This window comes from Electrophorus electricus, chromosome 3 (assembly GCF_013358815.1).
Source record: "Electrophorus electricus isolate fEleEle1 chromosome 3, fEleEle1.pri, whole genome shotgun sequence".
Taxonomy (NCBI): Eukaryota; Metazoa; Chordata; class Actinopteri; order Gymnotiformes; family Gymnotidae; genus Electrophorus; species Electrophorus electricus.
Window position 1 is genome coordinate 7,870,195 of NC_049537.1, and position 26,325 is coordinate 7,896,519.

The window sequence follows — 26,325 nt, forward strand, 5'->3', positions numbered from 1 at the left end:
ACTAGTCCAGCTGCTGTAGTGTATTCAGCAAGTCCATTCCTGCCTCATAAAGACCTGGTCCTGCTGTTGCTCCTGCTGTGGATCCCAGAGCACCAGGTGCAGTGATCACTTTGTGCACAGTCACATTGTGGTCTTGGATCCCATACTCTGTTTAAATGGCAGTCACAATTTCTATCTGTATCATAGACCCTAACCCACCTTTCTGCCAGACTTCACGTGAACGTGGTTAATGACGATCCTTCAACACTTATCTGGTTTAAGTTGCTTAAAATACTATCAAGTTTGTTCAAGAAGATTTCTATAATGGTTCAGTCAAAGTTTACCTACTTCCTTTACACACCTAGCCAACAAGCACACACCAGACAAATTAATCAAAGCATAAAAACTGTGGCAAAAAGTTCAAATAAAATAAACAGAAGTTTCTGTTTTGTCAAAATGATCCTGGGTTGACTCAGAACACACTAACATATTAAAGAATAAAGAAGACTCTTCAAATTCAGTTAAAGGACAGGTTAATAGAGATGTTGACAATAAGGCTAGATAACATTGTTGCTTTAACTCGGATGTATTTTAAAAACAGTGATCATGTATACAAACTGATACCTTTCCTACTCAGGTTCCTACAAACCTGTAATGCTTTTATACAGCTTAAGCTCCTGATCAGGCTCTTCATCTCTATATCTGCTCTCATGTGACGCCTGGATCCTGCAATGGAATGGGGGGTTCTTGTTCACTTTTCTCTCACCAACACAGTAGAAAGCCTTCCTTCATACAAATGAATGGTAGGCAGGGAGTAATTTATTCATCATTTATTTAAGATCATATTAAGATCTCTATGTAGGGATACTATATTTTAAAAAATTATAAGCTTTGTCTTTGGAATAGTTAAATCCTAGCCATACTTATAGAACATGTTTTGAGAGCAGTTCTCTTTGAAATGCTGATCATTAATCAATAGAACATGTATACGTTCATACATGTTGAGCGAAAGCTTCACTTAGGATTACGCTTGTTAAATTAGTGCTTTGATATGTTTGAGACTTTGTAACAGTCAGCACATTACCTCCCAAGGCTTCAGTACTTGGCATATTCACCCAATTCTGAAAAGTTTTTGTGTCCTGAATTGTCCTTGGAGATAAAAAAGACACCACTTAGGCAGCATTTTACGTTCTCATGCACAATCAGTAGAAGTAGAGCACAGGCAACGCTGCTTACAGTGCTGTGCAGTGTGTGCACATGAACTTCATGTTTATTATACCTAAGTAGTAATATAAGCTCACATATTCAAAACATATAAACAGTTGTGAAGTAGGGTGCTACCTATATCCAAAAACTACATTGTTAGAAGTAAAGACCCCTTGACCCAATTGTCTATGCTGTGTGCATTCACAGTGTGTGTCTGTTTTGTTTTCTTCTTATTTTTTGTCTTCAACCACCTCAGAAAGATGTTGTGATTGTAGTGTCTTCACTTTATTCTCCATGTAAGTGAGCCTTTGCTTGATCTTGCTCTGGTATGACATGTACTCTGCCATGAGTTTGGCAAACTTGGTGGACATGACATCAAGGTTGCTCTCCAACCGCAAAATCTTTTCCTCCAGATCTTTGGGGTCAGCACCCGCATTGGCCACTGTCTCATCAATCAAGTTATCTTTCATCAAGATGGCCTTGCCTTTCTCCTCCAGGGCCTTCTTGGCTTCAGGGTACTCTGTAAGTGCCTCCATCAGGTCATCTTTGGACAAGGCAAAGAGGTCAGAGTAACCTACGCTCCGGATGTTGGCTGTTCTCCTGTTCCCAGCTTTACTGCCTTTGATACCAAGGATACTGATTTCTCCAAAGTAAGCACCATCGCTGAGTACCACAAACTGTGTGACCCCATCATCCGCCACCACTGCAAGCTTTCCTTCCTTGATAATGTACATTTCTCTTCCAATGTCACCTTTCTTACAGATGTAGTCTCCAGGGCTGAAGACCTGAGGCTGCAGTTTGAGCACCAGCTCGATAAGCAGGCCGGCCTCACAATCTTGGAAGATTCGCACCTTCTTCAATGTGTCCAGGTGGACATTAATGGCAATCTCGGCCCGGAGCTTGTATGGCAGATTCTTCAGCACCTCTTTCTCATCACATGTCTTCTTTTCTGTCCAGAGATAGTCAAACCACTTGATGACTCTGGCCTCCAGGTCCTTGGTGACTTTACGGAACTGCATGTATTGTTTGATGGAATCAATCTTAGCCTGGAACTCCGCACGGGACGCATTCATGTTGGAGATCATGGCACCAACATTACCAACGATAGTAGCAAAAATCAGCACTCCAATAAGGAAATCAGTAATGACAAACAGATATTCAATGTCTTTGACAGGAGGAGGAGTTTCTCCAATGGTGGTGAGCGTGAGAGTGGACCAGTACAAACAGTAGATATATTTTCTAGCTAGTCGTCCATATTCAGGATGGCTAATATTGGGATACACCCAAGTGTCAGTGCCAAAGCCAATAGTTTTAGAAATTGCAAAGAAGATGCAGGCATTCCAGTGAATAATCACCAAAATGTAAAGTACAAGGTTACTTATGCGGAAGATGTTGGGACAGCTGGTTCTGGTCTCTGTGCGATCACAGAATTCAAAGAGCCGTCCCATTCTAAAGAGGCGGTTAAAGCGCAGCTCTGGATTGTTGTATCCCACCTTCAGCATTATAATATCAGTTGGAATCATTGACAAAATTTCATATTTAAACTGTGGGGTTTTTATATAATGGTTCAACAACTTCTTGGTGTCTTTAACTAGGAGGCCTTGCTCCAGGAATCCTGAAAATAATGGTTGCAATGACATGTTATAATCCATTTCATGAGTTCATGCTTACTGATGGTGATTTCTACATTTAAATTATGTCCAATTGTAAGCCATTACATGATTAAAATATAGAGCTCTGTCTTTACCTGTTCTTGATCTTACATATGTGTCTATGTAGTACAGCGCATCAGAGGTATAGTCCAAAATGACCCACAGGATTGTGTATGTGTCCTGAAGCTCATTGAAACAGGCTCTGCAGAAATACCACCACAGTAACATAAGCATTGTAACACCGCCCCCAACCCCACCCCTTCCAAACTCATTTACAGATTATTACAGATGTCCATATGCAGACCTTGTTATGACCATCATCAGGTTGTAAAATATTGGCACTGCTATTATTGAGAGCCATCGATAATAATTGTCTGTGGCTGGGTCCATGATCCATGTCTCTTTCCTGAGGATACAAAATTTAAGTGAATATCCATGTTTTAAAAGACGCAATGTACATTTTACGTTCAAAAACAGATAGTGTCAACCATTTTAAATGCACAATGTGATTTTTTTTTAATTGCAAAAAAAGACAATTTTGTGTGTTTAATATAGTGGTATAGACTGAATGCTATACTACATCTGTAGTGGTTATTAGGTTTGATCCAAAGCGCCGCATGCTTTACTTTATCTGTACTTACAGAAGGTCCTCCTGCTTAGCAGCTTTCTTATCATCCTTCTTATAGTCCTTCTTTTTGTCTTTTTTTTCTTTTTTGTCATCTTTCTTGTCTCCATCTTTTTTCCTCTTCCTCTGTTTTCTCATTGTTTTTTTCCTCCTTTTTGCTAAAGGTAACATTTTTGTTTTTTGTTTAAGCATCCAAAGTTGTTTTGCACAAGGATCCACTTCTGACCTGAAGCACTACTCTACTAGGGTGTATTGTATTTTATTTGCCTGTAGATGTCAGCACTACAATTACCAAATAGATTCTTTGTACTTTCTAATGTCTATCAAAAACTAATTCACTGATGTCTCTCATTTTACATTTTCACTATACTATAATGTACAGTATTTAATCTATGCAAATATTCATCACTAATCCACTTCTGCTTCAGAAGTCCTAATGTTTACACATATTCCATGCTAACTAAGTGATTAGAACTTTGGTTGCAGTTGTTCACAATGTAAACAGCAAGGTGCCAATTACTTGCTTCACTTAAGAGGAAAAAAACATTTTATTTCCGTGTTATCAGTGCTGATAAATTCTGCAGACATTTAAAAATGAAATGTGCTGCAAGGCTCTGCTACCTTTTCTATAAATTCACTGCACTGTTACTAAGAGCAGTACCTCAAGGAAATGCAGGATCTAAGTGGAAATCTGTCCACTGACAATATACTGTCTCACTGGATTGAGTCAGTCATTCATTCTAGCCCAGTCCTCACTAAGCCAGGCTAATTAGGACAGTGTAGATAGCATTTGTACAGATGCAAACCAGTTCCCCAATTTGTTACACCAGTTGACTTCATGCCACAGTTTGTCACACTGGTATAGCCACTCAAATCATTTGTATTTGTACTATGGAGACTGCACCAGGACTTGCTTACTTCTTGCGAAGCTGGTCCGGGTGCTGTGTGGAGGTATGGGCATTGCTACCGCGGCTGGAGAGGTCTTTAAGCTCAGGCCCGCGGAATCGCTCCAGGAAGGAGTCGGGCCGCTCAACTTCGTGTTGCAGCCTGTTGGATGCCCAGTTTCGCAGCATAAACAGGAAATGGGAGAGCCTGGGAGGTGGACACAGGACACTAAATGCCCATGTACACCATACAGTATGCAGCTTTCTCTGATCCTGTTACAAATATACACATTGCACATATCAGATACTTCTGATGTCTTGTTCTTATAAAGTGCCATCCATGCTTATGATTCAAGTACCCACTCCTAATTTGCCAGTTGAAGGAAATGTGGTATTCGTTACATACACCACCTATGTATTGTATTTGTTATGCATACACCATGCCTGTGACCCAGGTTGGCGTATGCTATAAAGGTTTCTGTAGAGCAGTTCCCCAACTCTGGACATGCAGTATCTCTGCACTACACAGTTTGTTGAGTTCTCAAACAGTTTTTTGATTAGCTAATGCTAGAGATGCGAGAGCAGGGATACTCCATGCGCAGCAATGGAAACGACTGCTATAGCAGAGGCGGGTGTCTGAATAGTAAGCCAAATGAGTGGCAGGGTGAGGGTCTGGGTGTTACCTGGCCATGGCCCCAGCACCTGTGAATGAGCTCCTGCGGGATTCCTGGGGCTGACTGGTCGCTGCAGAAATGACGCCCTGCATGACAGATGTTGTGTCCTCGCATATAGAGTGTGGCCTAAGATGCAGTGAAAGGGAAGGATTCAGAAGCACTAAATGTAAAATACCTTAATACTCATGTTGAAAAAGTTCAAATACTAAGAGCTCACTACTTAAGATACCTTTCTACACAGTAAGGGTGGATGCTAGTAAGCTTTTTTAACATAAAAAGCAAAAAAAAAAAAAAAAATTCTAAGGTATTATAAGAAAGCCTATTGGATATATAATAAACTTTAAAAGAATCGAGACCATCAAATTAACATAAGACATAATGCTTTCAAACCTGCAGGCACTGTTATCAGTTTCATCTAGTTTATCTTTGGCGCCTTGCATTGATGGTCTGTGGCTAGATGGGTATGACTGCTTGGTACAAACATTTGCCATTCTTTCAGTTCACCTTCACTTCTGCCAGAAAGTGCAGCTCCTGCAAGAACACACCAGCACTTACAAATCAGTTTAGCAGCATGACATATAACAGATATGACTAAGATGTGCTCATAATTATGTGCTCATAATAATTAGGTTTATGTGTATGTATTAGATAGCTTATTATTTCTCATAAGACTAGGAGATAATTAAATACATGTAGATAGACAGAAGCTGCATTGTTCTTCTTGGTGGTAGTGTGGCATAAATTGTATTCATTACAGCAAATTCTGATGTCAAATTGCTCCAAGGTGAACTTATTTTGATATCAAGTGAACTGAATATATTTGAATTGACACTTACCACCTGTTCAACACTAGAGACTCTTCAGCATGAAAAGCTGTGCACATTTGCTCTGAAGAGATGTGTCATGTCGAATTTTCAAATTAGGTTTTTGCACGGACAGTATTGCCATCTGAACTCAGGGTCTAAAAATACAGCCCGCTTAGCCTTATTGCCTAAACACTAAGCAGGATGAGCCACGCATATCCATGTGGCGAAAAATCACAGCACAGTTTTAACTCGCCATATAACCAGCACGTCTCCTAATGTAGCCTACCAAGACTACAAAAGTGAGATACCCTCTATAACTCTCTGATGTGATGTCATATTCTCTCTATTTTTTCATTACTTCTCCTAGCATCGTGGATAGGTATATACTTTTTAATTTCATGCTACCTTAAAATGTTACTTTTTACATTAGTTCGTTTTAGTTTTGTTGTGGCTTGTGTGAAATATTGTTGAAAATTTGCATAACTTGCATTACAAAGTGCTCATAATCGTTTGGATGGACTTTTGCCAAATAAGATGCACAGGTCTGAAGCAGACTATGTTCTTCGATTTTATTAGACGTTGTCGGATTTTGCTCATCTTAAAATACCTCATCGTACCACATTTTAATCCGATTGTTTGAGAAGAAATTGTAGAGTTATTAGTTTTAAAACACTACATATGTGGGCTTTGTTAATGTGTCGTGCGTAGCCCATCTATATTGTGCGTGTGCACGAGATGTCTATTTTTAAAGTCTGTCTTGTTAAGCAATTTGTATGCAAAATGTCACTGTCACTGTAAAACTCTGTACTTCTATTTAGTGAGTTAACAAATGCCACACAAACATTTGCCGTCTCAACGCAGTATTAGCCTTTTCTAGTAGTATTGGTATTTCATTCTTGCATAACTTTTTATCGAAATGTGATCTGATTCAAACTTACCAGAAAGTCTTGATTTAGATAACAAAAGTTACATCAACAGATTTAATTGGGATTATTAATCCTCAATCGTTCCCTGTTGAAAGTATTTGATGGTTCCTCTTAATGTGACATTGTATAATACATTCTTGTGGGGCGGGGGGGTGGGGGGGATCTTAATAAAGCTTGATCATATTAATCCGTCTTCCGCGCTATTTCGGCTTTTATGCATTGAGTAGTGAGAGAAAAAAAATCATTGAAGACCATCCACCGGAGTCCTCAGCACCACTGTGAGTGGACAGCTACGCGTTGTGTGAGGGGTGTGGTGAAACGCGAGACATCTCATTAATATTAATCTTTGGTGCTCAAGCTTTATTCTTTCCTCCATTAAATGCAAACTCGACCGCTGCCTTACTTAAATTCTTCCAAGTAACACGGTGAGATCGTTTAAAGGTAACAAGCCATTTATAGGCTACCAAAACAAGCATTTTTGCCGTTGTACACTAACAGTACCGTATAACGCTGTGCCATGCAACTAGTTATGTCCTTCAAACATTCCAAAAACAAAACAGAGAAATTAAAAATCACTCTCAATGGGTTGTTTCAAGAGTCAATACCTTAGTCACTGTAATCTTCATGCATAGTCCATTTATATTGTCAGCGGTATAGGATTTGTTGCCATGTGTTTGGAGCAAAAGTGCCTCTAAGATCAGTTTCAGAGATCATGTATTCAGTAGAGGGTCTAATGATGTTCTGAGGTCCATGGACTAACACAGCATACAAAGCAAATTCACAGATATCAGACATTTAACCCTGACAAATGTTTTAAACCTGTCTAAGATTGAGTTTTCATTATTGTTATGAAGCTTTTTTTTATATTGTCAGTTTAAAATCCAGTCTGTAGTTTTTTTTTGTTTTTTTTTTTTGTTTTTTTTTTAATCTTGGTACCTTTGTTAAACTTAATACATTTATTATCTTACCAGTGATGTGTTGTAACTGTCTATCCATTTTTTATGAACCTGCACTTCTTCTAATGAAGCATCTAACAGTTGGTGGAACCACCTGCCTGCATCCACAACAGAGAGAGACCAGAGAAATCCTCAGCGCAATCTGCAAAGCTGCATCGCTAATCCCTGATTAGGCTTGAGCATTTATCTGAGCTATTCAATGCTTCTTCTTGGATTTAGCTGCTCAAATCATGTATGTACACCTGTTGCACTGAGCTAACCTCATGCTTGTACTGATTGCTTTGCTGATCTGGACATGATGTCAGTGGTTCTGAAATAGATACTGTTCCAACAAGAGCAATGACAAAAGGAAACAGGTGGAATAATGGAGGTGTAATTTACTGAGGAGGGTAAGAGAAAGACCTACAGACAGAGAGAGAAAGAATGTGTGTCCATGCATGTGTGTGTTGTGGAACTGGAGAATGAAAGATGAACATCCACTGACAATCCTCTCTAAGAATGTAAATGGTCAGCTCACATGTGAGGCAAATTTGTAGACTCGTATAAACTGGACAAGACATTATTTAATGTCCTTCAACATTTGGCCAACAGTTAAGGTATGAATTTTAGTGTAATGTCATACAATCATATGGATTCCTCCTTTAAGCCCTTTAACCTCACCATTGGCACATTGAGGTTTGTATTTGTGACCATAGCATATCAAATCTAACATCTTATAAATGATAATGCATTGTTTTACTGAAAAACAAAACAAAAACAGCTAAATTAGTCAAACACCAGCCTAGTGTTTTGTTCAGTGTGCAAGCAACATAAGGGCTCACTAAACACAACAAACTGACATGAGTTCCACTAACATGATTTTTCATTACATTTTAGTGGTTCTCTATAATTTGCGGTTCACATCTGAAATTACATTATTACATTTCTAGGGCATCTGAAATTTCATATGAAAATGGAGATGGAGTGATTTAAAATAAAACATACACTCCATTTTTCAGATCATCACTTGCTATGATTCACCCTTGCACTCCCTACCTCACCATTAACCCACTACTCACATCTGACAAAGACTACAAAGCACTGCTGCAAGTCACTCTAGGTGTCTACCAAATGTGATAAATATAAATGTAAAGAATACATTTTAATTATCCATGGATGGCATGTAGGTATAGGTTGTATTTTCATATTATGGCAAAAGTTGGTTGAAATTAAACTCATTAAATGGACATCTTTATGTTCTCACAGCATGCCGTGCAGAGCTAGATTGTTTTCTAAAGGGAATACCAGCATCTTTCATAGTCTTTGATCCTATACCAGAATTTAGGAAAAGTACTCTGTGTATTTTAGCTTGTATTTATTTTGTACAGCATTGTCTATTACAGCATGGTGTAATTTCTGTATGGTGTCCTACAGGTTACTTCTGCTAGAACCAAGGAATTTTGTCCTCAAGACATCATAAGATTAGCAGCAATCTAATTGCCAGTGCATAACTTCCCCCAAGAATGAGCATGTGTAGTGATGCAGTGACTAAATGTAGTTGGGCTTAATGTTGAAAATAAGACTGTGACTGAAAGGGGCTGTCAAAATCCTGTTAAAAAAGCAGATTTACAGCAAAGATTTTTGTTGCACTGTTGCCAAATATAATTCTGCATCAGGACTAATTGGAGCCAAATAGAATTGGCTGTAGGCTGAAGTTAGTATAATTCAGTTTCAGCAGACTGGTTTAATGTCTGGGACTATTAGATATAATGCAGCACATAACATCAAGGGAGAAAAAAGTGAACTAATCTTACTTTACCAAACTGAATTTTTCACAGAGGTATCAAAAGTATGTCATTGGATCTGCTTGGAAATTCCAGCATAGAATGTCCATACTGAGAAAAAAGTCTCAGTTGCTAAAAACCTACTATCTTGCAAGCTAATCTCTTAAGTAGAATGACCATACTTGTTACAAATATTAGTTTCAGTCACAGCTAAAAATAAATGATAAACAAGAAGATAAACATGGACCTCTTGGATATATGTGTTTCAGTAATAGGGAGGTGTAGTCACATATTAAAAAAGACCCTAATGTTACACTTGAGGAAAGAAGACAATTATAATGTAATTTTTTTCACCAGACCCTTGACTGCAGTGCGCGAAAAATCTTTGAAAAGGTCAAAATGACAGTGGACTTTAGGAGAGCCCTCTACACTGCTCCAGCTCACAATATCCAACAGCCCTGTGTCAACCATGGAGTCCTTCAAATTTCACTGAATCTGTCCTGGGCACATCCATCACGATCTGGTTTGATGCAGCCACTAAACAGGGTAAGGACAGCAGAAAAGATCATTGTGCTCTCCTGCCTTCCCTCCAGTACTCCTCAGAAACAAGAAAACCAACAAGGAAAGTCATTACAGATCCCTCACACCCTGTACATGAGCTTTTTCCCCTCCCCTCTGGCAAGCACTATAAAAACCTGTATATTAAAACTTTGAGGTACAGGAGCATTTTCTTCCCTGATGCCATCACCCTCATAAATAACTAGTTTCATCTGCGATGCTTTAGCTACTTTTGTTTTCTCTGATAGCCATAACACGTTGCTTAACAACTGCTTATATTGCTTGAGAGTTACCAATAGCCGGAACCAAATGTCTTGTGTGTCAGCCTACTTGGCCAATAAACTTATTCTGATTCTAATTCTGATTACAACTGTCAGAATAGATAATACTCCAGCATTTCCTCACATGTTGCTGCTATTCTCTCCATTGGCTAATCATACCTGCAAATATACTATTTTTGTCCATTAATTGACATATTGCAAGTGTTTACTGTGGAGTTCCCAAGGTAACTGATGCAGTGAGAATCTGCAATCTAATACTATTGAAAAACTACAACAGCCACCTTTGAACAACAACAAAACCAACACCAAAAGACTGTGAGTTTCTCATGCTTACTGTGAATAAAATCAGAGCTAGAACCAGAGCTACTGTCCTGACTGGGTCTGTTTTAGCCTGAATGTTTTCTGTGAAGTTTTTATTTATTTATTTAGATTTATTTGTTCATTTATTAGTGAGTACCACTCTGCTTTTGAAAGCTTGCTACATTTCAAGATCATCTCATGTTGCTGTATCTCTGAATTTGGAGATTTGTCCACAGTCTTGAGAAAAGTGAGATGTTGCTATGACAGCATATGGCTTTGCTAAATGCTGTCCTGTAGTGTCCTTCTGTAGTGCAGCCAATGGCAAGTCAATCACCTGTGGAAGGGAAGAATTCATTTCATTAATGCTAAATGAATGGCTAAAGCGAAGACATTAGTGATATATTTGGAAGCCCTTCGCTTTTAAAGCAGAAATCAATATATAAATACAATGACTTTGAAAAGTAAAACAGTAGTGACACAAATATCATAAGAAAAATATCCAATTGTCAAAGTGTAATGTTGTTATAGCCAAATATATTTTGATTGTACATAAAAATTCTCTTAACTACTTAAAGGCCTATACCAGCCTTCTGACTATTATGGTAAATTATGTTATTATGGGCAGTTGTAGACTACTGGATACTACTAGTTAATAAGCAATGAACATGTATAACATTTTTTCTGAAAGCAACAGATCTGACAGTTTTCTATGTAATTGTGCATCTGAAAGAATTGTACACTGATTCAGAAAGAACCTTTCTGAAGACCTTTGGAAAACAAAATATGTAAACTAGAATGGCATCTAAAATGTTCTTTAATGGGGCAGTTATGTCAAGGACCCCACGTCTTCTGCTTCCTTCTTGACTAATCATAACCACTCTGTTTTTCAAATGCAAAAAGGCAGTAATTTTGATGAAACACTTTACTAAAAACACCACTGTATATGTATGTCTTACTCCTTGATAACTCTTGATTACACATATTTGGAGTGATTGACATTCTAATGATGCTTAAGAGGCTAAGAGGATAAATGGACAGTGCAGATGAGAAGCTAGAATGATAAGGTTATCATTCTAGCTTCTCATCTGCACTGTCCATTTATCCTCATCATCACCACAGTCCCTACTCTTTTGCTGAAGGGTAAACACTGCTGAGCTGACAACAAAATGAAGGCAAGGCGTGACAAGTTTATATAGCATGGTTAGTGCATAGGGCTATACAAGGGGCTTTATAAATAAGAGAAAAATAAACATATAAAAGACAGATAGTTTAACATATAAAATTAATCTGTCTGGATTGGAATCAAAATAGATTTGATTAAAAAAATCTAAGATAAATAAAACAGGCTAAACAGATGGGTTATGTCATTGGTAGATAATAATTATTGTTAGAGGTCCCCTTTGTTAAATATAAGTGTGACTTGTTATCTGGCCTTTTTAGAACCTCTTTATGTGTTATATCTTATATATCCTTCCTTTCATCACAATAGTAAGGTTTTGTGAAAAAGCTAAAGGCAATGTTTCAGGTATAAATCCTGTTTTAGTTAGGGTTGTTTATAAGGCTAAATTTTATAAGAGGTAAATCTGTCTGCTTGATGTTTTGCTGCAAAATTCAGTAATCCTCTAACATGAGAGCTTGTCTTCCCAAGGCTCCCAACACAAACAATTACTGATACTTGATATCTAGACTGAACACACAGAATTCAGAGAGGCTAGAGAATTAATTCAATGGTTCATATGTTGGGGACTGGAGCTTAAAATTTGCATCACACCTGTTTTCATTTTGCATCTTTACAATACACACAATGTGCATGAGATGTGAGAATTCACAAGAGAACTACAGAAATTCAGCCATTCATGACAATTGTTAAGTTGCCATGGCAGCCACTCAAAACGAAAGAGTGCTGTACCCTGGAGACCACTCCACAGTCAGTGCTTTGCATGCCACTCTATTGTCAGAAACACAGGGACTGTTTCTCTATGCTGCTCACTATTTGTGCTTTCAGTGAATGAAAGGACATGCATGCCTATATTCACATTATTATTGGGTCTGCACAAAGAGTGTAAGGTTGCACATGTATACATACACACTTCACAAACTTATCAAACAACTAACCTTTTGGGACATATGTATTTTTCGATTAATGTTTAGTACAAAATAGCAATATTCCACTATTCCATAAATGTTTTGCAATTACACAAGCAGAGAGCTACATGCAGCAATCAAAGTTGACTGTTATATAATTTTCCACTTTCTAAAGCAGGTATCTCTGGGTTTCGCGTCAAAACATAATTGCCTAAAAATTATATGATACAAATCAAAGAATATAAATCACATATCAAAGTATAATACAGAGAAATGTTGATTCACTTCAGATATATTTTCCTGTCCAATTAAAGGAAAACAAATCATAATGAGAGAGAGACAGCTCACATTGGGCACAAAAGACCTGAGATCTCACAAATGAGTCAGGAGAGAGGGAGATATACATGTAAATGTATAAATACACCAACTAAAATCAACTGTTATCACCCATTCCCCCTGATGCATTATTTTGAGGGTTGTCTACTCTATTACTTGCAAGAGATAGAATACAAGAGAAGTCTTGGTGATCATGCACAGCACAGCCTTGCAAGTTACTAACAAATTTGATATTGAGAAGTTTATTTCTCTGTGTCTAAGCTCAGTTAGAATCTGCAGAGAAGTGGTTTCTCAGTATTAAAATGACTGAAAAGCTTGTGTTTTGCCCAATTCTAAATGACAGTGAACAACAAATTAAATAAGGTTTAAGCTGAAAAAGAGCACAAAAAAATGTATTTATTATTTGAGCTACAAGAGCCAATGGTGCATTGTAGACACCAGGTGGTGCTAGTGGATAATTGGCTAGCTGGTCAAGGTGTGAAGTGCATGTCAGTTTGTCAATGTCATATATTGTCTTATACATACTAATGTTACAAATCAAACTCTTATTTCTCAATTTTTCATATTTTTTAGAATCAGGGTCAAATTGCTTATTTGTCATGTACTTAAGCATGCATTAGACATTTAATTATTTTGGTCATAAGACAGTTCACCTTCAATAGAATTACAATACCCACAACTTAATCTTATCTATGCCTGTACTTAAGTGAAAATATGTTAAAAACACAAGCTGGATTTCAATTAGATTGTACATTTCTGAAATAATTGGAATATACAAGAAAAAATTAAGAACCAGAGATGGCAATGATAATATGAGTATACTGTGTAAGAGACACTACTGGAAAATTAATATTAATACAAGCAGGCCAGAATGCAATTAAACCAATTAGATGAAAAAGAGAAACTTGCAGGTGTAAGCAAATACTATAGGGTGCAGTTCTTGATATTAATGACTGGAAACACTTGTTTGATGGCTGCTTTTGGAATACATTTTTGTGTTGTTTGAAGTGATAGCAAGCCTTTTTCCTGCATGTTGACTTATTCTGGGGACATAGGGGGTTTTTTTAGGTTAAGTTAGGCCCTAGCCAGTCGTTTTTTCAGTCTTCATGATTGCATGTTGTAATTTCCTCTTTTTCTGGGATGAGGCTACACCAAACCAAATGGCCGATGTGAGAATTCTGATGTGAGAATGAAGAATGCATCAGTATAGCCAGAGCTAGATGGATGTTTGCCAACTGCAAAGTAGCTACCAACTGTATTTTTATGGTTTAAAGGGCATTGTTACTCCACCTGCACCACAATGTTAAATTGTTCACTTCCTAACTGTACTTTCATTATTAGTGATCAGACCAACAATAGTCATGTTACAGGTGAATTTTATCAACTTCACAAATCAATCACTGGAAACACAGTCGTTGGTTCAGAGTGATTATAGTGAGTGGACCTAACCTTGTAATGCTCCAAGCTACAACGTGACTAGGGTTCAGAGATATGTTTATCACAACATAAACTGCATCTTATCACAGAGAAAATTTGTGATCCAGTTACAGAGCCAGGTCCATTAGCTTGGAAAGTTTCTCCTGTAGTAGATCAGGGATGATGATGTTGAAGGCTGAGCATTAATATAATAGGATCTTGGAATATGTAGCTGACTGATTTGATCTTGGTTTACTTGATTTTCTACAGATCTGTTAGCTCTATATTGCATGAGAAAAGGTACTGGGTTTGGGCTTGGGGTCTCCCATGAGATCCCTTTCATTTCATTCTAAAATATAATTTAAGGAGTTATCTTTTTATTTTTAAGCACATTTATGGTTAGCAGAAACAAAAACAGTGTCATGCATTTTTAAGATGCCAAACATCAATGAAACAGCATCCAGATATAAAAAAGAAAGGAAAAAAAGCTTTAATCAACACCTCTAAAGGGGAACAATGAGTTGTCACAAGATAATCCAAACAACCTGAATCTGTGCCCTTCTTAAGTGCTGTGTTCATCATTACACCGCTAGAATTTATTAATGGAGCAGTTCGTCATTATTATGCTTAATTCATTACCATTAATTATTTTAGGACTGTCCGAAGAAATTTTGTTTATCATTTGTTCACTACACCTTCATAATCGATGCAAAGCGGTGTTGACCTGCGTTTGCTCTTCGAGTCAGCATGCTCATCCACGTGCAGATGACGCGCAGCCACGCGCACGTGCACACCAATGACAAGCAGAGACGGAACCATTCTGAATCAATGAACCCCCACAGATAGAACAATCTTGAGGTAGAGCTCCCTTTAATCAAAACGTATTGCATTTTTGAAATTCACTTTTATATTGGTCTATTTAGCCCAGCTAATGAGCCTTAAAATTTTATCTAAACTAGGATAAACAATAGAAATAATTACAATGTCACAATGAAAAAGATATTGTTAACAAGTTGGCTACACAAATGGTATCCCCCCTCTACACTGAGAATTGGAATGCTCCGGGCATGCTCTCCCTTCATTCAAAGGCATATTCCATTCAGGCTATGTTGAGGTGCCCGGAAGTAAGAGTGGAGTGAGTTGTGTATTTGCAAAAACAATGCAAAGAATGAACTTTGTTAACGTTGTAGTACTTTAATAAGATTTATGCCTCTTTTATTCCGTGCGGCCTAGTTATGTGGGCTGAGGAAATTTACAGAAAAATACTCGCATCGTGAGAAGATGTAGCTAATGGATACAGGGGGAACATATCGAAGACAGGTAACGAGAGCCTGCAATAGGACAGGTTCACAGAATGGGGCAAAGAAAACTGAAAACGCAAATGTTCTACGACCTTTAAGTGTCGAGAATATGGACGGCAGTGATACAATGGAGGACGACTGGGATCATCTAAAAAACGGTGATTTAGAGCGGAAGGTTTTTGCACCGCGATACAGTTTGGTCCGTGAGATTGGTAGAGGTAGCTACGGTGTTGTCTACGAGGCAATTGCACGAAAGTCTGGCGCTTTGGTTGCTGTAAAGAAACTGCGCTGTGATGCACCGGAAAATGTAGAGCTGGCTCTAGCTGAGTTCTGGGCCTTGGCGAGTTTAGAGAAACGCCACGAGAATGTGGTTCAGTTGGAAGAATGTGTACTTCAGAGGAATGGTATGGCTCAAAAAATGAGTCATGGGAACAAGCGATCCAAGCAGTATTTGCGGCTGGTAGAAACTTCATTGAAAGGTAAGACAAACGTTTTATACCTATTAGAATATATTTTATAACAGAGGGCACTGTACAACAAAATAAACTAGAAGCTTAGATGAGTCTCTGCTTGTTTGAGCATTTAATGATTTCGCCTACATGTCCTAGATGACATGGACATAGACCTGCACTAGCATTGTTAAATTTTGCTCTTTGGTCATTTCAGCGCAACAATCAAATTATCCTTATGGATTTGAGTTAAGAGATTACGGTTGTTATTTTCAAATAACCCTGGTTTGTTACTTGACTTGGAAACATGGCCAAAATGGACGATTCTATTGTTATAAGTATCACAGATTATGTTGTTACTCTTGTTTGATGTGTGACGTTTAATGTACGCTACGTAAGAACGGCGAATGTCCGTCAGATTTTCACCCCTCCCCCACCTTGAGTTATCCAATCCAGAATTTTTAGAAGCGGGTCAGGGAACAATCTTTAGCCGGAAGTAGGTAAATGTCTTTGACTACTGGTTGACCTGATTGTTTCCGATTTTGTTCGTTTTTTACTTGAATAATTTAAAATCAGATCTGCGTATGTGCTGTAGTTTGCTGAAGTTTGCTACCAGTTTAGACAACTGTCTTAACAGAAAGTGGTGTGGAGGTGACATGTAGTGTGCAAGAGCCTGTCACTGAGTATATGCTGCTTCCTTGGTACAAAAATAAAGCAGCTTCAAACAGGTTCCACCGCAAATGCGCCTACCAGCACTAATGATGGAGCAACAGTCAACAAGCCTGGGCTAACCCTTCTCTCATCACTTACCTTGGGACACAGATTTCATTCATTATGTTAAGTTTGTGAAAACCATATATTGAGATTTTAATTTTGCCTTCTTGGTGTATAGCATATGCCTGCTCCATTTCTCAAGATCATTAAGAGTTTTTCCTCATATTTTGATTCAAGTTGCTTATGGCCTTTTTTACTAGTTCAAAATTTGACAGTGAATATATGCATGTATTTTAAGTGCTTAAAATATTTTCACTGCTTCAGTGAATATTGACAACTCAGCAGCACAGTATCAAACAGCAAGTGTCCCAGCATATTTGAAGAAAAAAGTACCAATTATTATTATGGAACATTTTGTGTAAACTCTCTTGGGTGATCTTGTTAGATGAAATGTGTGAGAGGTGGAAACTTTGTCTTTGTACATACATGAATCCGTGTGGTGTGTATCCATGATGTCGTCATGTCCTATGCTCAGGTGAGCGGGTGTTGTCGGGGATGGAGGAGCCATGCTACTTGTGGTTTGTGATGGAGTTCTGCGAGGGTGGAGACCTGAATCAGTTCATCCTTTCGCGACGACCCGACCCATGCAACAACGCCAGCTTTATGCTGCAGCTGAGCAGCGCTGTGGCATTCCTGCACCAGAACAACATTGTGCACAGGGACCTCAAGCCTGACAACATCCTAATCTCAGAGCGTTCAGGGTCCCCGGTGCTCAAGGTGGCTGACTTCGGCCTGAGCAAGGTGTGTGCAGGGTTGGGCACGGGTGCAGGTGCGGGCCCTGGCCGTGACTCATGCGAGCCCAAAGAAAGGAGCAGGAGCTGCGTGAACATCAACAAGTTCTGGTTGTCGTCAGCGTGCGGCTCAGACTTCTACATGGCACCCGAAGTGTGGGAAGGCCACTACACTGCCAAGGCGGACATCTTTGCACTGGGCATCATCATCTGGGCCATGCTGGAGCGCATCACGTTCATTGATGCAGAGTCAAAACGTGAGCTGCTGGGAACCTATGTGCGCCAGGGCAGAGACATTGTGCCTGTGGGCGAGGCCCTGCTCGAGAACCCTAAGATGGTGCTGAGCATTCCACAGCGACGCCGCTCGCAGATGTCGGATGTACTCCGTAAGCTCCTGCGGGATATGCTAGCTGTCAACCCTCAGGACCGGCCTGACGCCATCGAGCTGCACAGCCGTGTGGGCCACATCACATGTACCACCTGAGCATGTAAGCTTCTGGAAGACCATTCTCCTGGCACTCTTGCACACACTGGTATGGTAGAAAGTAGGGGGGGGGGGGGGATTGTTTTGTTTTACACATAGTTACAGCAGTGGTTATACATTTTGTATCTGTGTTTGCCACTCTGACATCAGTATGGTATCTGTTGATGTTTCATTTCTCTCTTGCTAAATTGCTTAGTTTTATCCTCACAGTGTTGTGGACCTTGATTCTGCCTTTAAAAATTTGTTTAATTAGCTTTGACGTTATGATGGAAAAAACATTGTTTAGTTTCTGTGTTTTTGAGGAACATTTAACTCATGCTTACATTTAGGTCTACCCTAATAGAAGAACAGAATTTCAGCTGATGGCTCTGTTGGAGAATAAACATCTTATCTTATTTTAGTGTTTGGTTGTTCTATACATTTCCCTGAAAGTAGCTCAGAGTATATGGACATTCTCTTGCTTTCAGACATGATGGTGTGCTTCCTCTGTTTTTTGCGTGATAAAAGGGATTATTTTACTTATATCAGAGCATCTGGGATTGCTTCACTTTGAGTCACAAGCATACATAGCATTTTGGATACCAAAATGGAGATTTTTAGACTTGACATGATTCAAAATGCAGTGGCTATGCTGAATGGTCATGTGTATCAGGGTTTTTATGGGAAATTAGTATGTTCTGACATGCTACTGATGTGGTAAAGCTTAAGAATGTTGTGATTTTATTTTATTTTATTTTTTTTCTCTCTTTATATCTCAAAGTGTGTTTGAATAGGCTGTCTTGGCTAGCAGTGTTTCCTGAAGGCTTGTTCTGAAGGCGAGCAGGGAAAGGTGGAGTAAGGACAGGGAGGTGGGGCCCAGTCATTATGAGCACTCTACAGCTGTCTGCTGCACCGCTCCAAGCGGGAGCAGCTCACGTCTTCTTCCCATCCCCCTGCTTCCCCCTGTCTGCCGTTACCACTTTTATGGGGCCAAGGCAGAGAGAACTGCAGTGTGTGGTGTTTGGGGGTGGGGGTGATGATGGCAGTGGAAGAGCTTTGATTTTGAAAAATTGGGCAGTGCTGATTTCGAAACATAAACTGTAATTTGTGTGTGTGTGCGCGCAGTGGTTTACTTTACAACATGTTTTGTAAGACATTTTGCATGGCCTCATGAGGATTCTTTTCTCCAAATGATGTTTCCTGGCTTTTGGTTAGGGTTAAGGGCAGGGTGTAGTTTATAGCTAGGTTTAGATTTACATTAGCAAACTGCAGCTATATACAAATGTAGGTACTCACAAGAACAAGAGAGCAAAACCTATTGTAGAAGAGGGAGTACTGCACTGCTGCTGCTGCTGCTGCTGCTAATGACTCAGCACATAGTTGGAGCTGCAGTGGAGGAGGGTAGGCACTGGGGAGGCAGGCAGTCAGTACTGTATGGTGCAGCAGAGAAGAAAATCAAACAAAAGTTGGATGATCTCCCATTGCTCTTTTTAGTGCTTCAGTCATGGACACCATGCTGGACTGGTTTTGATGATCAAAATGGATCAGCTGGTTGTGACTTTCACAAATCACTGCTGTTTACTTAGTCTGTAGGCAGTTGCTGAGGAAAACGGGTCTTGTGTGAATATCTGGGACACGTCTGTTAGCAAGAGCATGCAGTAGTGCAAAGTATACCTGCCATGTGCAACCATGTCCTACTGCTGCTATTGCCTCTGGTGAGCTTCACTTAGCTTAGTGTGCATCACTTGTCAGCGCTTACTTACGCATGGCTTTCTGTTTTTGCAGGCTGTTCCTTACTGGACCCCACAATTCTGCACAGAGGAAACAAAGGGACAACTTTGCTTTGGACTACTGTGAAGATTCACTTACAAATCTAATGTGAAGTATAAGCTTACTCCCAATTAGTTATCTGTTAGGATGTAACAAACCGAAACATGTTGCTCTTCTGCATACTGACTTTCTGTTTTAGATTGTTTTACTGTTTTTATTTTGTTTTGACCCGAGGAAGGTTGAATTTTGTTGTTGGCTGTGACTTGTTAATGTCTGTTTTCCACAGGTTTTTTTTAGCACCTCGTCTAAGATGGAGACTTCGAGTGTAGTAGTGTGTGTTCACCCGCTAGGCAAAACTTTGCACATATTATATATGCCTTTAATGCTTTTCCAAATAGGAAATGTAAGTGCATTCACAATAGATACCATTGAAAACATTAACCTGCTGTTTTTCAGTACAAGATGTCTTGAATATCCTGCTTCAGAAATGGTCAGCGAGTTGCAATTTTCTCTAACCCAGGAGTATGCTAAGATATTAAAGTGCAAACAAAGTAAAAATGGATCTATTGGTCAATGATACATGGCAGTAAAAATGTTTAATGTTCTTCCCTGATGGGAATAATTGGAATAAACCTAAACCAGCATGCATTTTATTTTCTCATTTTAAGCCTACTTGGATGAGCCAGTTCTATATCTTAAAATGAGGTTTATTTTCTTCATTTTTGTGTCTTGTTTTTTTGTAATCTGTGCCTTGAATTGCAAATACTTGAGGGGTTATTTAAATGTATGCAGTGTGTTCTCCTTACAGTTTACATTTCAACCCTTCATGTTAAGCAAAAACAGTTAACACCAGTGGGTGCCAGTGGAACACAGAGATTAACACAGCACCAGTGATGAGGGCTTAAAGTTCACTACCCAATACCCCCAAAAGAATACAAAACACGGGTGCATGCAAATGCTAAACCAATGCTCATTAGCACCAGGAGTTATGTCAATGATCAGTTGACTCTGATGCTGTATTGCTGGTGCATCATATGGCTGGCATATATGGATAATTATTTTCCACTTGTTGAAATGGTTTATTTACTTCTGTTAATTAGATGAAGGTGTTAAATCCCTTTTCATTGGTTGTGTTTAAAAGCCCAACAACCTTCTTCTATAGGCAGGTTAATTCCTACGTGATGATGCTTTTAAAATACAAATGCAAGTGTACACTGATAAGCTTCCTGCAAAAGGTTTTTGTCTGTCACTGAAGCCATGGGAACATTAGTGATCCATGAACCAAATACAGAGGCAGGTCTGCTCTTGACTTGATCTGAACAGTTTGAGGAAGAAAGGTGTGTGCGTGTGTGTGCGTGTGCTGGCCAGCAAACTTCTATGTGTGCTGTAGTTCTACCTCAGCATTTTTGTGTATTTAGAACCTGTCAACTAATGAATCAACTTGGTCTTGCAGACACATAGTGGTAGTTGGTGGTGGTGTTAAACCTTGGACAAACAGAAATAATCAACCTTGACCATAAGTCAGTCACCAGTTGAAACCTCATGTTTGACCAGTATTTTACTATTTTTGTTGTTATTTCCTTTTTATTGTTTAAATGTTCTTTGCTGTTGAGGAAACAAGCCATTTGCCCTGTTTGATGCAATCTTCTCAGAGATTTCTTGTGCTTTTGATTTTAGCTTAATTGTCATTTTAAAGCATTGGAGCCAAATGTTTTTCACTTTGTCAGTTTCTCCAATCCAGTCATGAGGTACTATTGCATATTTTAGTTTTTACTTCTCAGATGTGCCTGATTTTGACTAATCAGCTAACACAGTGACACACACTTCTTGATTTTCAAACAGGACAAACACTGTTGCCATGCAGTTCTAAAAACAACTTTGGCTGTCCCTTGCTGGGACAGGGATCATTATGTATTTCTGTTCTGGTCATGTCTTATTTTCTTTTACTCTAGTCAGCATATTTGGTATGTCATTAGTTTTTATTTTATTTATTCTTTGCACATAATGGCAAACTGTACCTTATGCTTCTTTATCAATTTCTCAGTTGTATTGAGTGACTGTTTCTGAGGATTAAACATTAAGCACAAGCCATTAATCCACATTCAAAGGGCCTGTGATCATAGAATGTATTGTGCAGGTACCAGAGATGATCAGTCCATTTTGGAAGGAAATGAAGGAAAAACAGCCAGGGCTTGACCTTTCTCAAACATGGCACAAAGCCTGTCAGATTTGATTTGATTGTACAGTTTATTTTTAAGTCAGCAATCCACAGAATGTTTTAAAAGTATAAAGGATGGAATTGTGAGCAAGTGTGATATCACTTTCACACAGATTAGATTTCTCTTGCTGTGGTCATGCTTCATCACGACATATCATGCTCACTACTATGCAACCTCTCCTCCACTGTGATGTTGCCCTGCTCTGTCCAATCCATTCCACCACCTCCTGTCCTGTTCCCACACCATCACTCTTTGCCTCTATCGGAACACTTTTATGCTCTTAATGACACTGATTTTCAGATGATTTGGCCAAGATCATACATGTTCAGGAATATCTGTCAATTATTAATGTTATTCTTTTGTGTTTGACTTTTCAATAAACTAAATACAAAAACTTTTTATTAATTTTCTGTTTGACAGTGAAGCAGAACAGATATGACTAATATCTAATTTAAAACACACACACACACAACTAATATATGTGTTTATTAATATAGTAAAATGGAGCAGAAAATCAGAAACCCAATTAAACTGCTTTGGGAACAGTCATCAGGTCCAGCATGCTCTTCTACCCGTTGGCTAGCTCAGGTAATGGCACATGCCAAAGAGGATAATGTGTTCCTGTACACAGAGCAAAAACAAACACCTACCCATCAACACACAGTCACTGATCTTACTCAATCTGGTAGCCACATTCAGCCATGTCTTAGAGCCTGAATTCATAACTGCAAATGAAAGCAGTTCTTATGAATGACACCTTTTCAGAAATGTAGTCTGCCATCCAATGAAGGCCTGTTGGAAATGGAACTGGTTGTGCATTACAAAGTGTGGGGGAAAGGAAATAGGCCTCCAGCCTGGTGTATATTGTGTGTGGTTAAGTGCAGGGGGATGGTGTGTGTGCGTACAAGTGGGGAGGGGGAGGCACTCTCAGTAGCCATGATGGACGAGGGAAAACACAGCTTCACTATGGCAGTCACTGCGCAGCGTGTCTGCTTGCTGAGAGTGGCTGCAGTGTGACCACATAATACCAGACTCCTAACAACTACCCCTGTTACAGGATGATGACTACAGCTTCGTGGAGTCCTGCACATTTATCTATATGTATAGAAAAATAGATGTTCAGTTCTTAAAATGATGTTAGAAATCCCTTATCACACTAATTCCCTGCCATGAGCAGTGAACCACCATCAGCTGTGAACATGCGTTCCCATAATGGCAGAACTCAAAAAGAGAAAGGTTTAAAAGGAGAGAGGACAGAGGTCTGAGAGTCTGTCCCTCAGGACATATGTAATAAACTCGGTGTGTGTTCCAATTACCTATCCAATAGGCTCCATTTCCACTGGTTATGCTGCTTAACTTCATGGAAATTAAAATCGAACCTTGTCTAAAGGTTTTTGATGATAAGCTGTCTTGTAGACTTTTTTTCTAATTATGAGCAAAATTGTTCATGGCAGTATATGGTTTTTAATTGTAAATCAGCAATGCTGATTAGTGACTAATGTTACATGCAACATAGCAGAGGGAAAGGGAACAGAAAGTGCTGCAACTGCAGTAGCCTCAGAGAAGAGGCAGGGAATATGATGAACACACGTGCACCTTGTAAAATGAGTATGCACCACACATTGCTTTACTGACTGTGTATGTGTATTATAATATGCTCTGGTTCTGTCCAGTATATTATTCCATTTTTGTGTGTCACTCTCTAGAAATTTTGTTTTTACAGTGGTCTACCCCTCGTTTCCCATCCTAACCCTAATAATTAGAGGGTAGCCTTGAATATGTCATACACAGGTTAATATAAGAGCAATCCCTGCCAAACAGAGAGAAGGGCAAGGGTCATGTCATGTCCCCAACACTTTCTGAAATGGCTGATTTTATCCCCACTGCCTTTTGAAAGAGTACTCCAAAAATATTAGTGTTTCCTTTGCTTCATTTATTCAATAATAATTCTAGTAATATGTTTGTTTTAGTCAATAAAAGGAAACGCATTATGTTCCTAATGACAGAATCAGAAAATGTGCATATTTTGTCACAATGCAGAGATGATAGTTGGAAATGACATCTAATGAAACAAAAATAAATTATCAAAATAAATAGAAAACACATACATATATTAAATCATAGTGCTGATACATTTTGTATTGTTCAGCGCCGATAGGCTTGACAAAATACGGCCATAAGTCTGTTGTGAACGTCTTCCTTTCAGTCCCAACAGTCCCATTCCCAACGTTATAGTGAACATGTGTGCCTGAGGACTTGATTGCTTAAAGGGAACACGAATTTGAGGGGCAGCTGAATTGAATGCAGTTCGCATTCTTTTCCTCAGCATTTTTCGAAGTAAAGTTACGAACCACAAACAGGTCTTCCACTGGGAAACAAATAAGAATGACAGTACAATTTGAATTTGGCTGATGGATCTCTGAATGTACTTTTTAAAAACAGTGTCAGATCTATGCTGTCTCGTTCAACTTATAGGTTCTCTACTGCATGGCAGCCATAGAGTGCTTCCTACCCCCTTAAATATACATTACCTGTCACTAGACAGGTATGTTTGCAGAGTCTCCCCATCCACTCTTTTCAGTTTCTTCCCCCTTGATGTATGTTTGCTGATGCATATATGTTTTTGCATATCTGTGTAAAAGGTCAAAAAAAGCCAGTACAAGCTCAATCTACAATTTTGTAAGAATTGGAAAAGCATTGAGATAGGTGAAATTGTGTCTTTTGTAATGGTGAGGACATCTAACCACATCACTCAGCTGCACCAAAGGTTGCACCCAGGCATCTCTGAAGAGTGACTGGAGCTGATACCAGTTCTTCTGATTGGCAGATTCAGATAGGTTAGATGGCAGCTAATAGGTCTCAGACTGTTAATTCATTTAACAAATTGATATGATCTTCCACTGCCATGTTGCTTGCCTGAACTGGAGAGTGAACACCTACAAAAGTCCAGTTCTTGGAAACGGCTAATTTAAGCAAAATCTTTTAATAGAATCAGCAGCCATGAAAATGTTAGGGAATCTCTTTTTTTAAGTGAACTAGTTAAGAGTGAAAAAAATATTGTTTTGTTTGATTAGGAGAAAACTGGCAACTGACTGAAGGTGTAGACAATGAGACCTTCCCCCACTGAAAATAAAGTGGAAGGCAGCAGAGTACAAGCCTTGACCCTGTCCTATAGAATAGCAGACAGAGTCAAGTTGCTTTTCAAATAGATACATGCCTAATTAAACATCTAAATTGTACTGTATTGCTTGTTAATAAGATTAATGATCCAAAATGTCATTGAAGGTAAGCCCTGTGTTGTAATTTTAGAATCTTATCATCTTTAGCCGGTACATTTGTTATACTGCTGCTACTACTAAAACTACTGCAGTACGAGAGAGCGATGTGTGGGCCCTCTCCTTTCAGGGGCAGTTGTGACTCCTGTCCTCAAATTTCCTCTGACCAAGGCACCAACTCCAAAGCAGCTACAACGACTGACCATCATTAACTCCCTCCAGGGAGTGCTTAACCTGTGAGCTCACTAACAGCATTGTGTGAGAGGGTCAGAGTGTGTAGGGGAGAGATGGGCACTGGTGGTGTTTGAATTAGGTGGGTTTAAGCATTGCTCTGTCCATGGCATTACAGACCTGCTCAAACAGGTCTGAACTTGCAGGTCTAATCTAAACAGGTTTAAAGTAAACAGTCTGGCCAGTTGGGATCCTCAGTCTGTTTGAAGCTACCCATATAAGATACATTAGCCAAGCAAACACGTCACCACTGTGCAGAGTACCATTTAAAATCTTTGTATGGTATTGACTACATAACTTTCATTCTAATATCTTTCATGTATTTCAGTCTTCTCAAAGCATCTTGTAACTCTGTTTTCACTGCTGTCCTGTCCATGCTAAGAATTTAATTGAGAAATAAAGCTCACGTCTGATTAAACATTTGTCAGCAATGCTGAATTTTACTAATATGTTGTAAAAATGTATGTTTCGTTTGAATGAGGTAATATTAAGCACAAATTCATCAAAACACAAACTTGAACGTACAGAGTTTGATACTGCTTAAACACACACAAAGGAGAAAGCTGATCTGATATGTAGGAAACATTTTGGAAACACTCAAGAATTGTCTTTCTGCCATCATAGAATAAAACTTCACACTTATAGATTAATATTCATATTATTCT

General features: G+C 38.9%; 2 protein-coding genes across 2 annotated transcripts; one reads left to right on the forward strand and one right to left on the reverse strand.

Annotated features, from left to right (window-relative positions):
• Positions 1-1,316: 1,316 nt before the first annotated feature.
• Positions 1,317-6,867, reverse strand: cnga3a (cyclic nucleotide gated channel subunit alpha 3a). Its single transcript, XM_027005571.2, is given in 6 exon segments — positions 1,317-2,800; positions 2,933-3,039; positions 3,142-3,243; positions 4,381-4,554; positions 5,030-5,146; positions 5,411-6,867. Coding segments are annotated over 6 exon segments (2,085 nt in total). The 5' UTR covers positions 5,512-6,867.
• An 8,703-nt stretch (positions 6,868-15,570) lies between these two features.
• stk35l (serine/threonine kinase 35, like) lies at positions 15,571-26,078 on the forward strand. Its single transcript, XM_027005565.2, has 3 exons — positions 15,571-16,227; positions 17,447-18,190; positions 19,951-26,078. The coding sequence occupies exons 1-2, from the start codon at positions 15,738-15,740 to the stop codon at positions 18,184-18,186; spliced, it is 1,230 nt and encodes a 409-aa protein (XP_026861366.1). The 5' UTR covers positions 15,571-15,737; the 3' UTR covers positions 18,187-18,190; positions 19,951-26,078.
• The last annotated feature ends 247 nt before the right edge of the window (positions 26,079-26,325 follow it).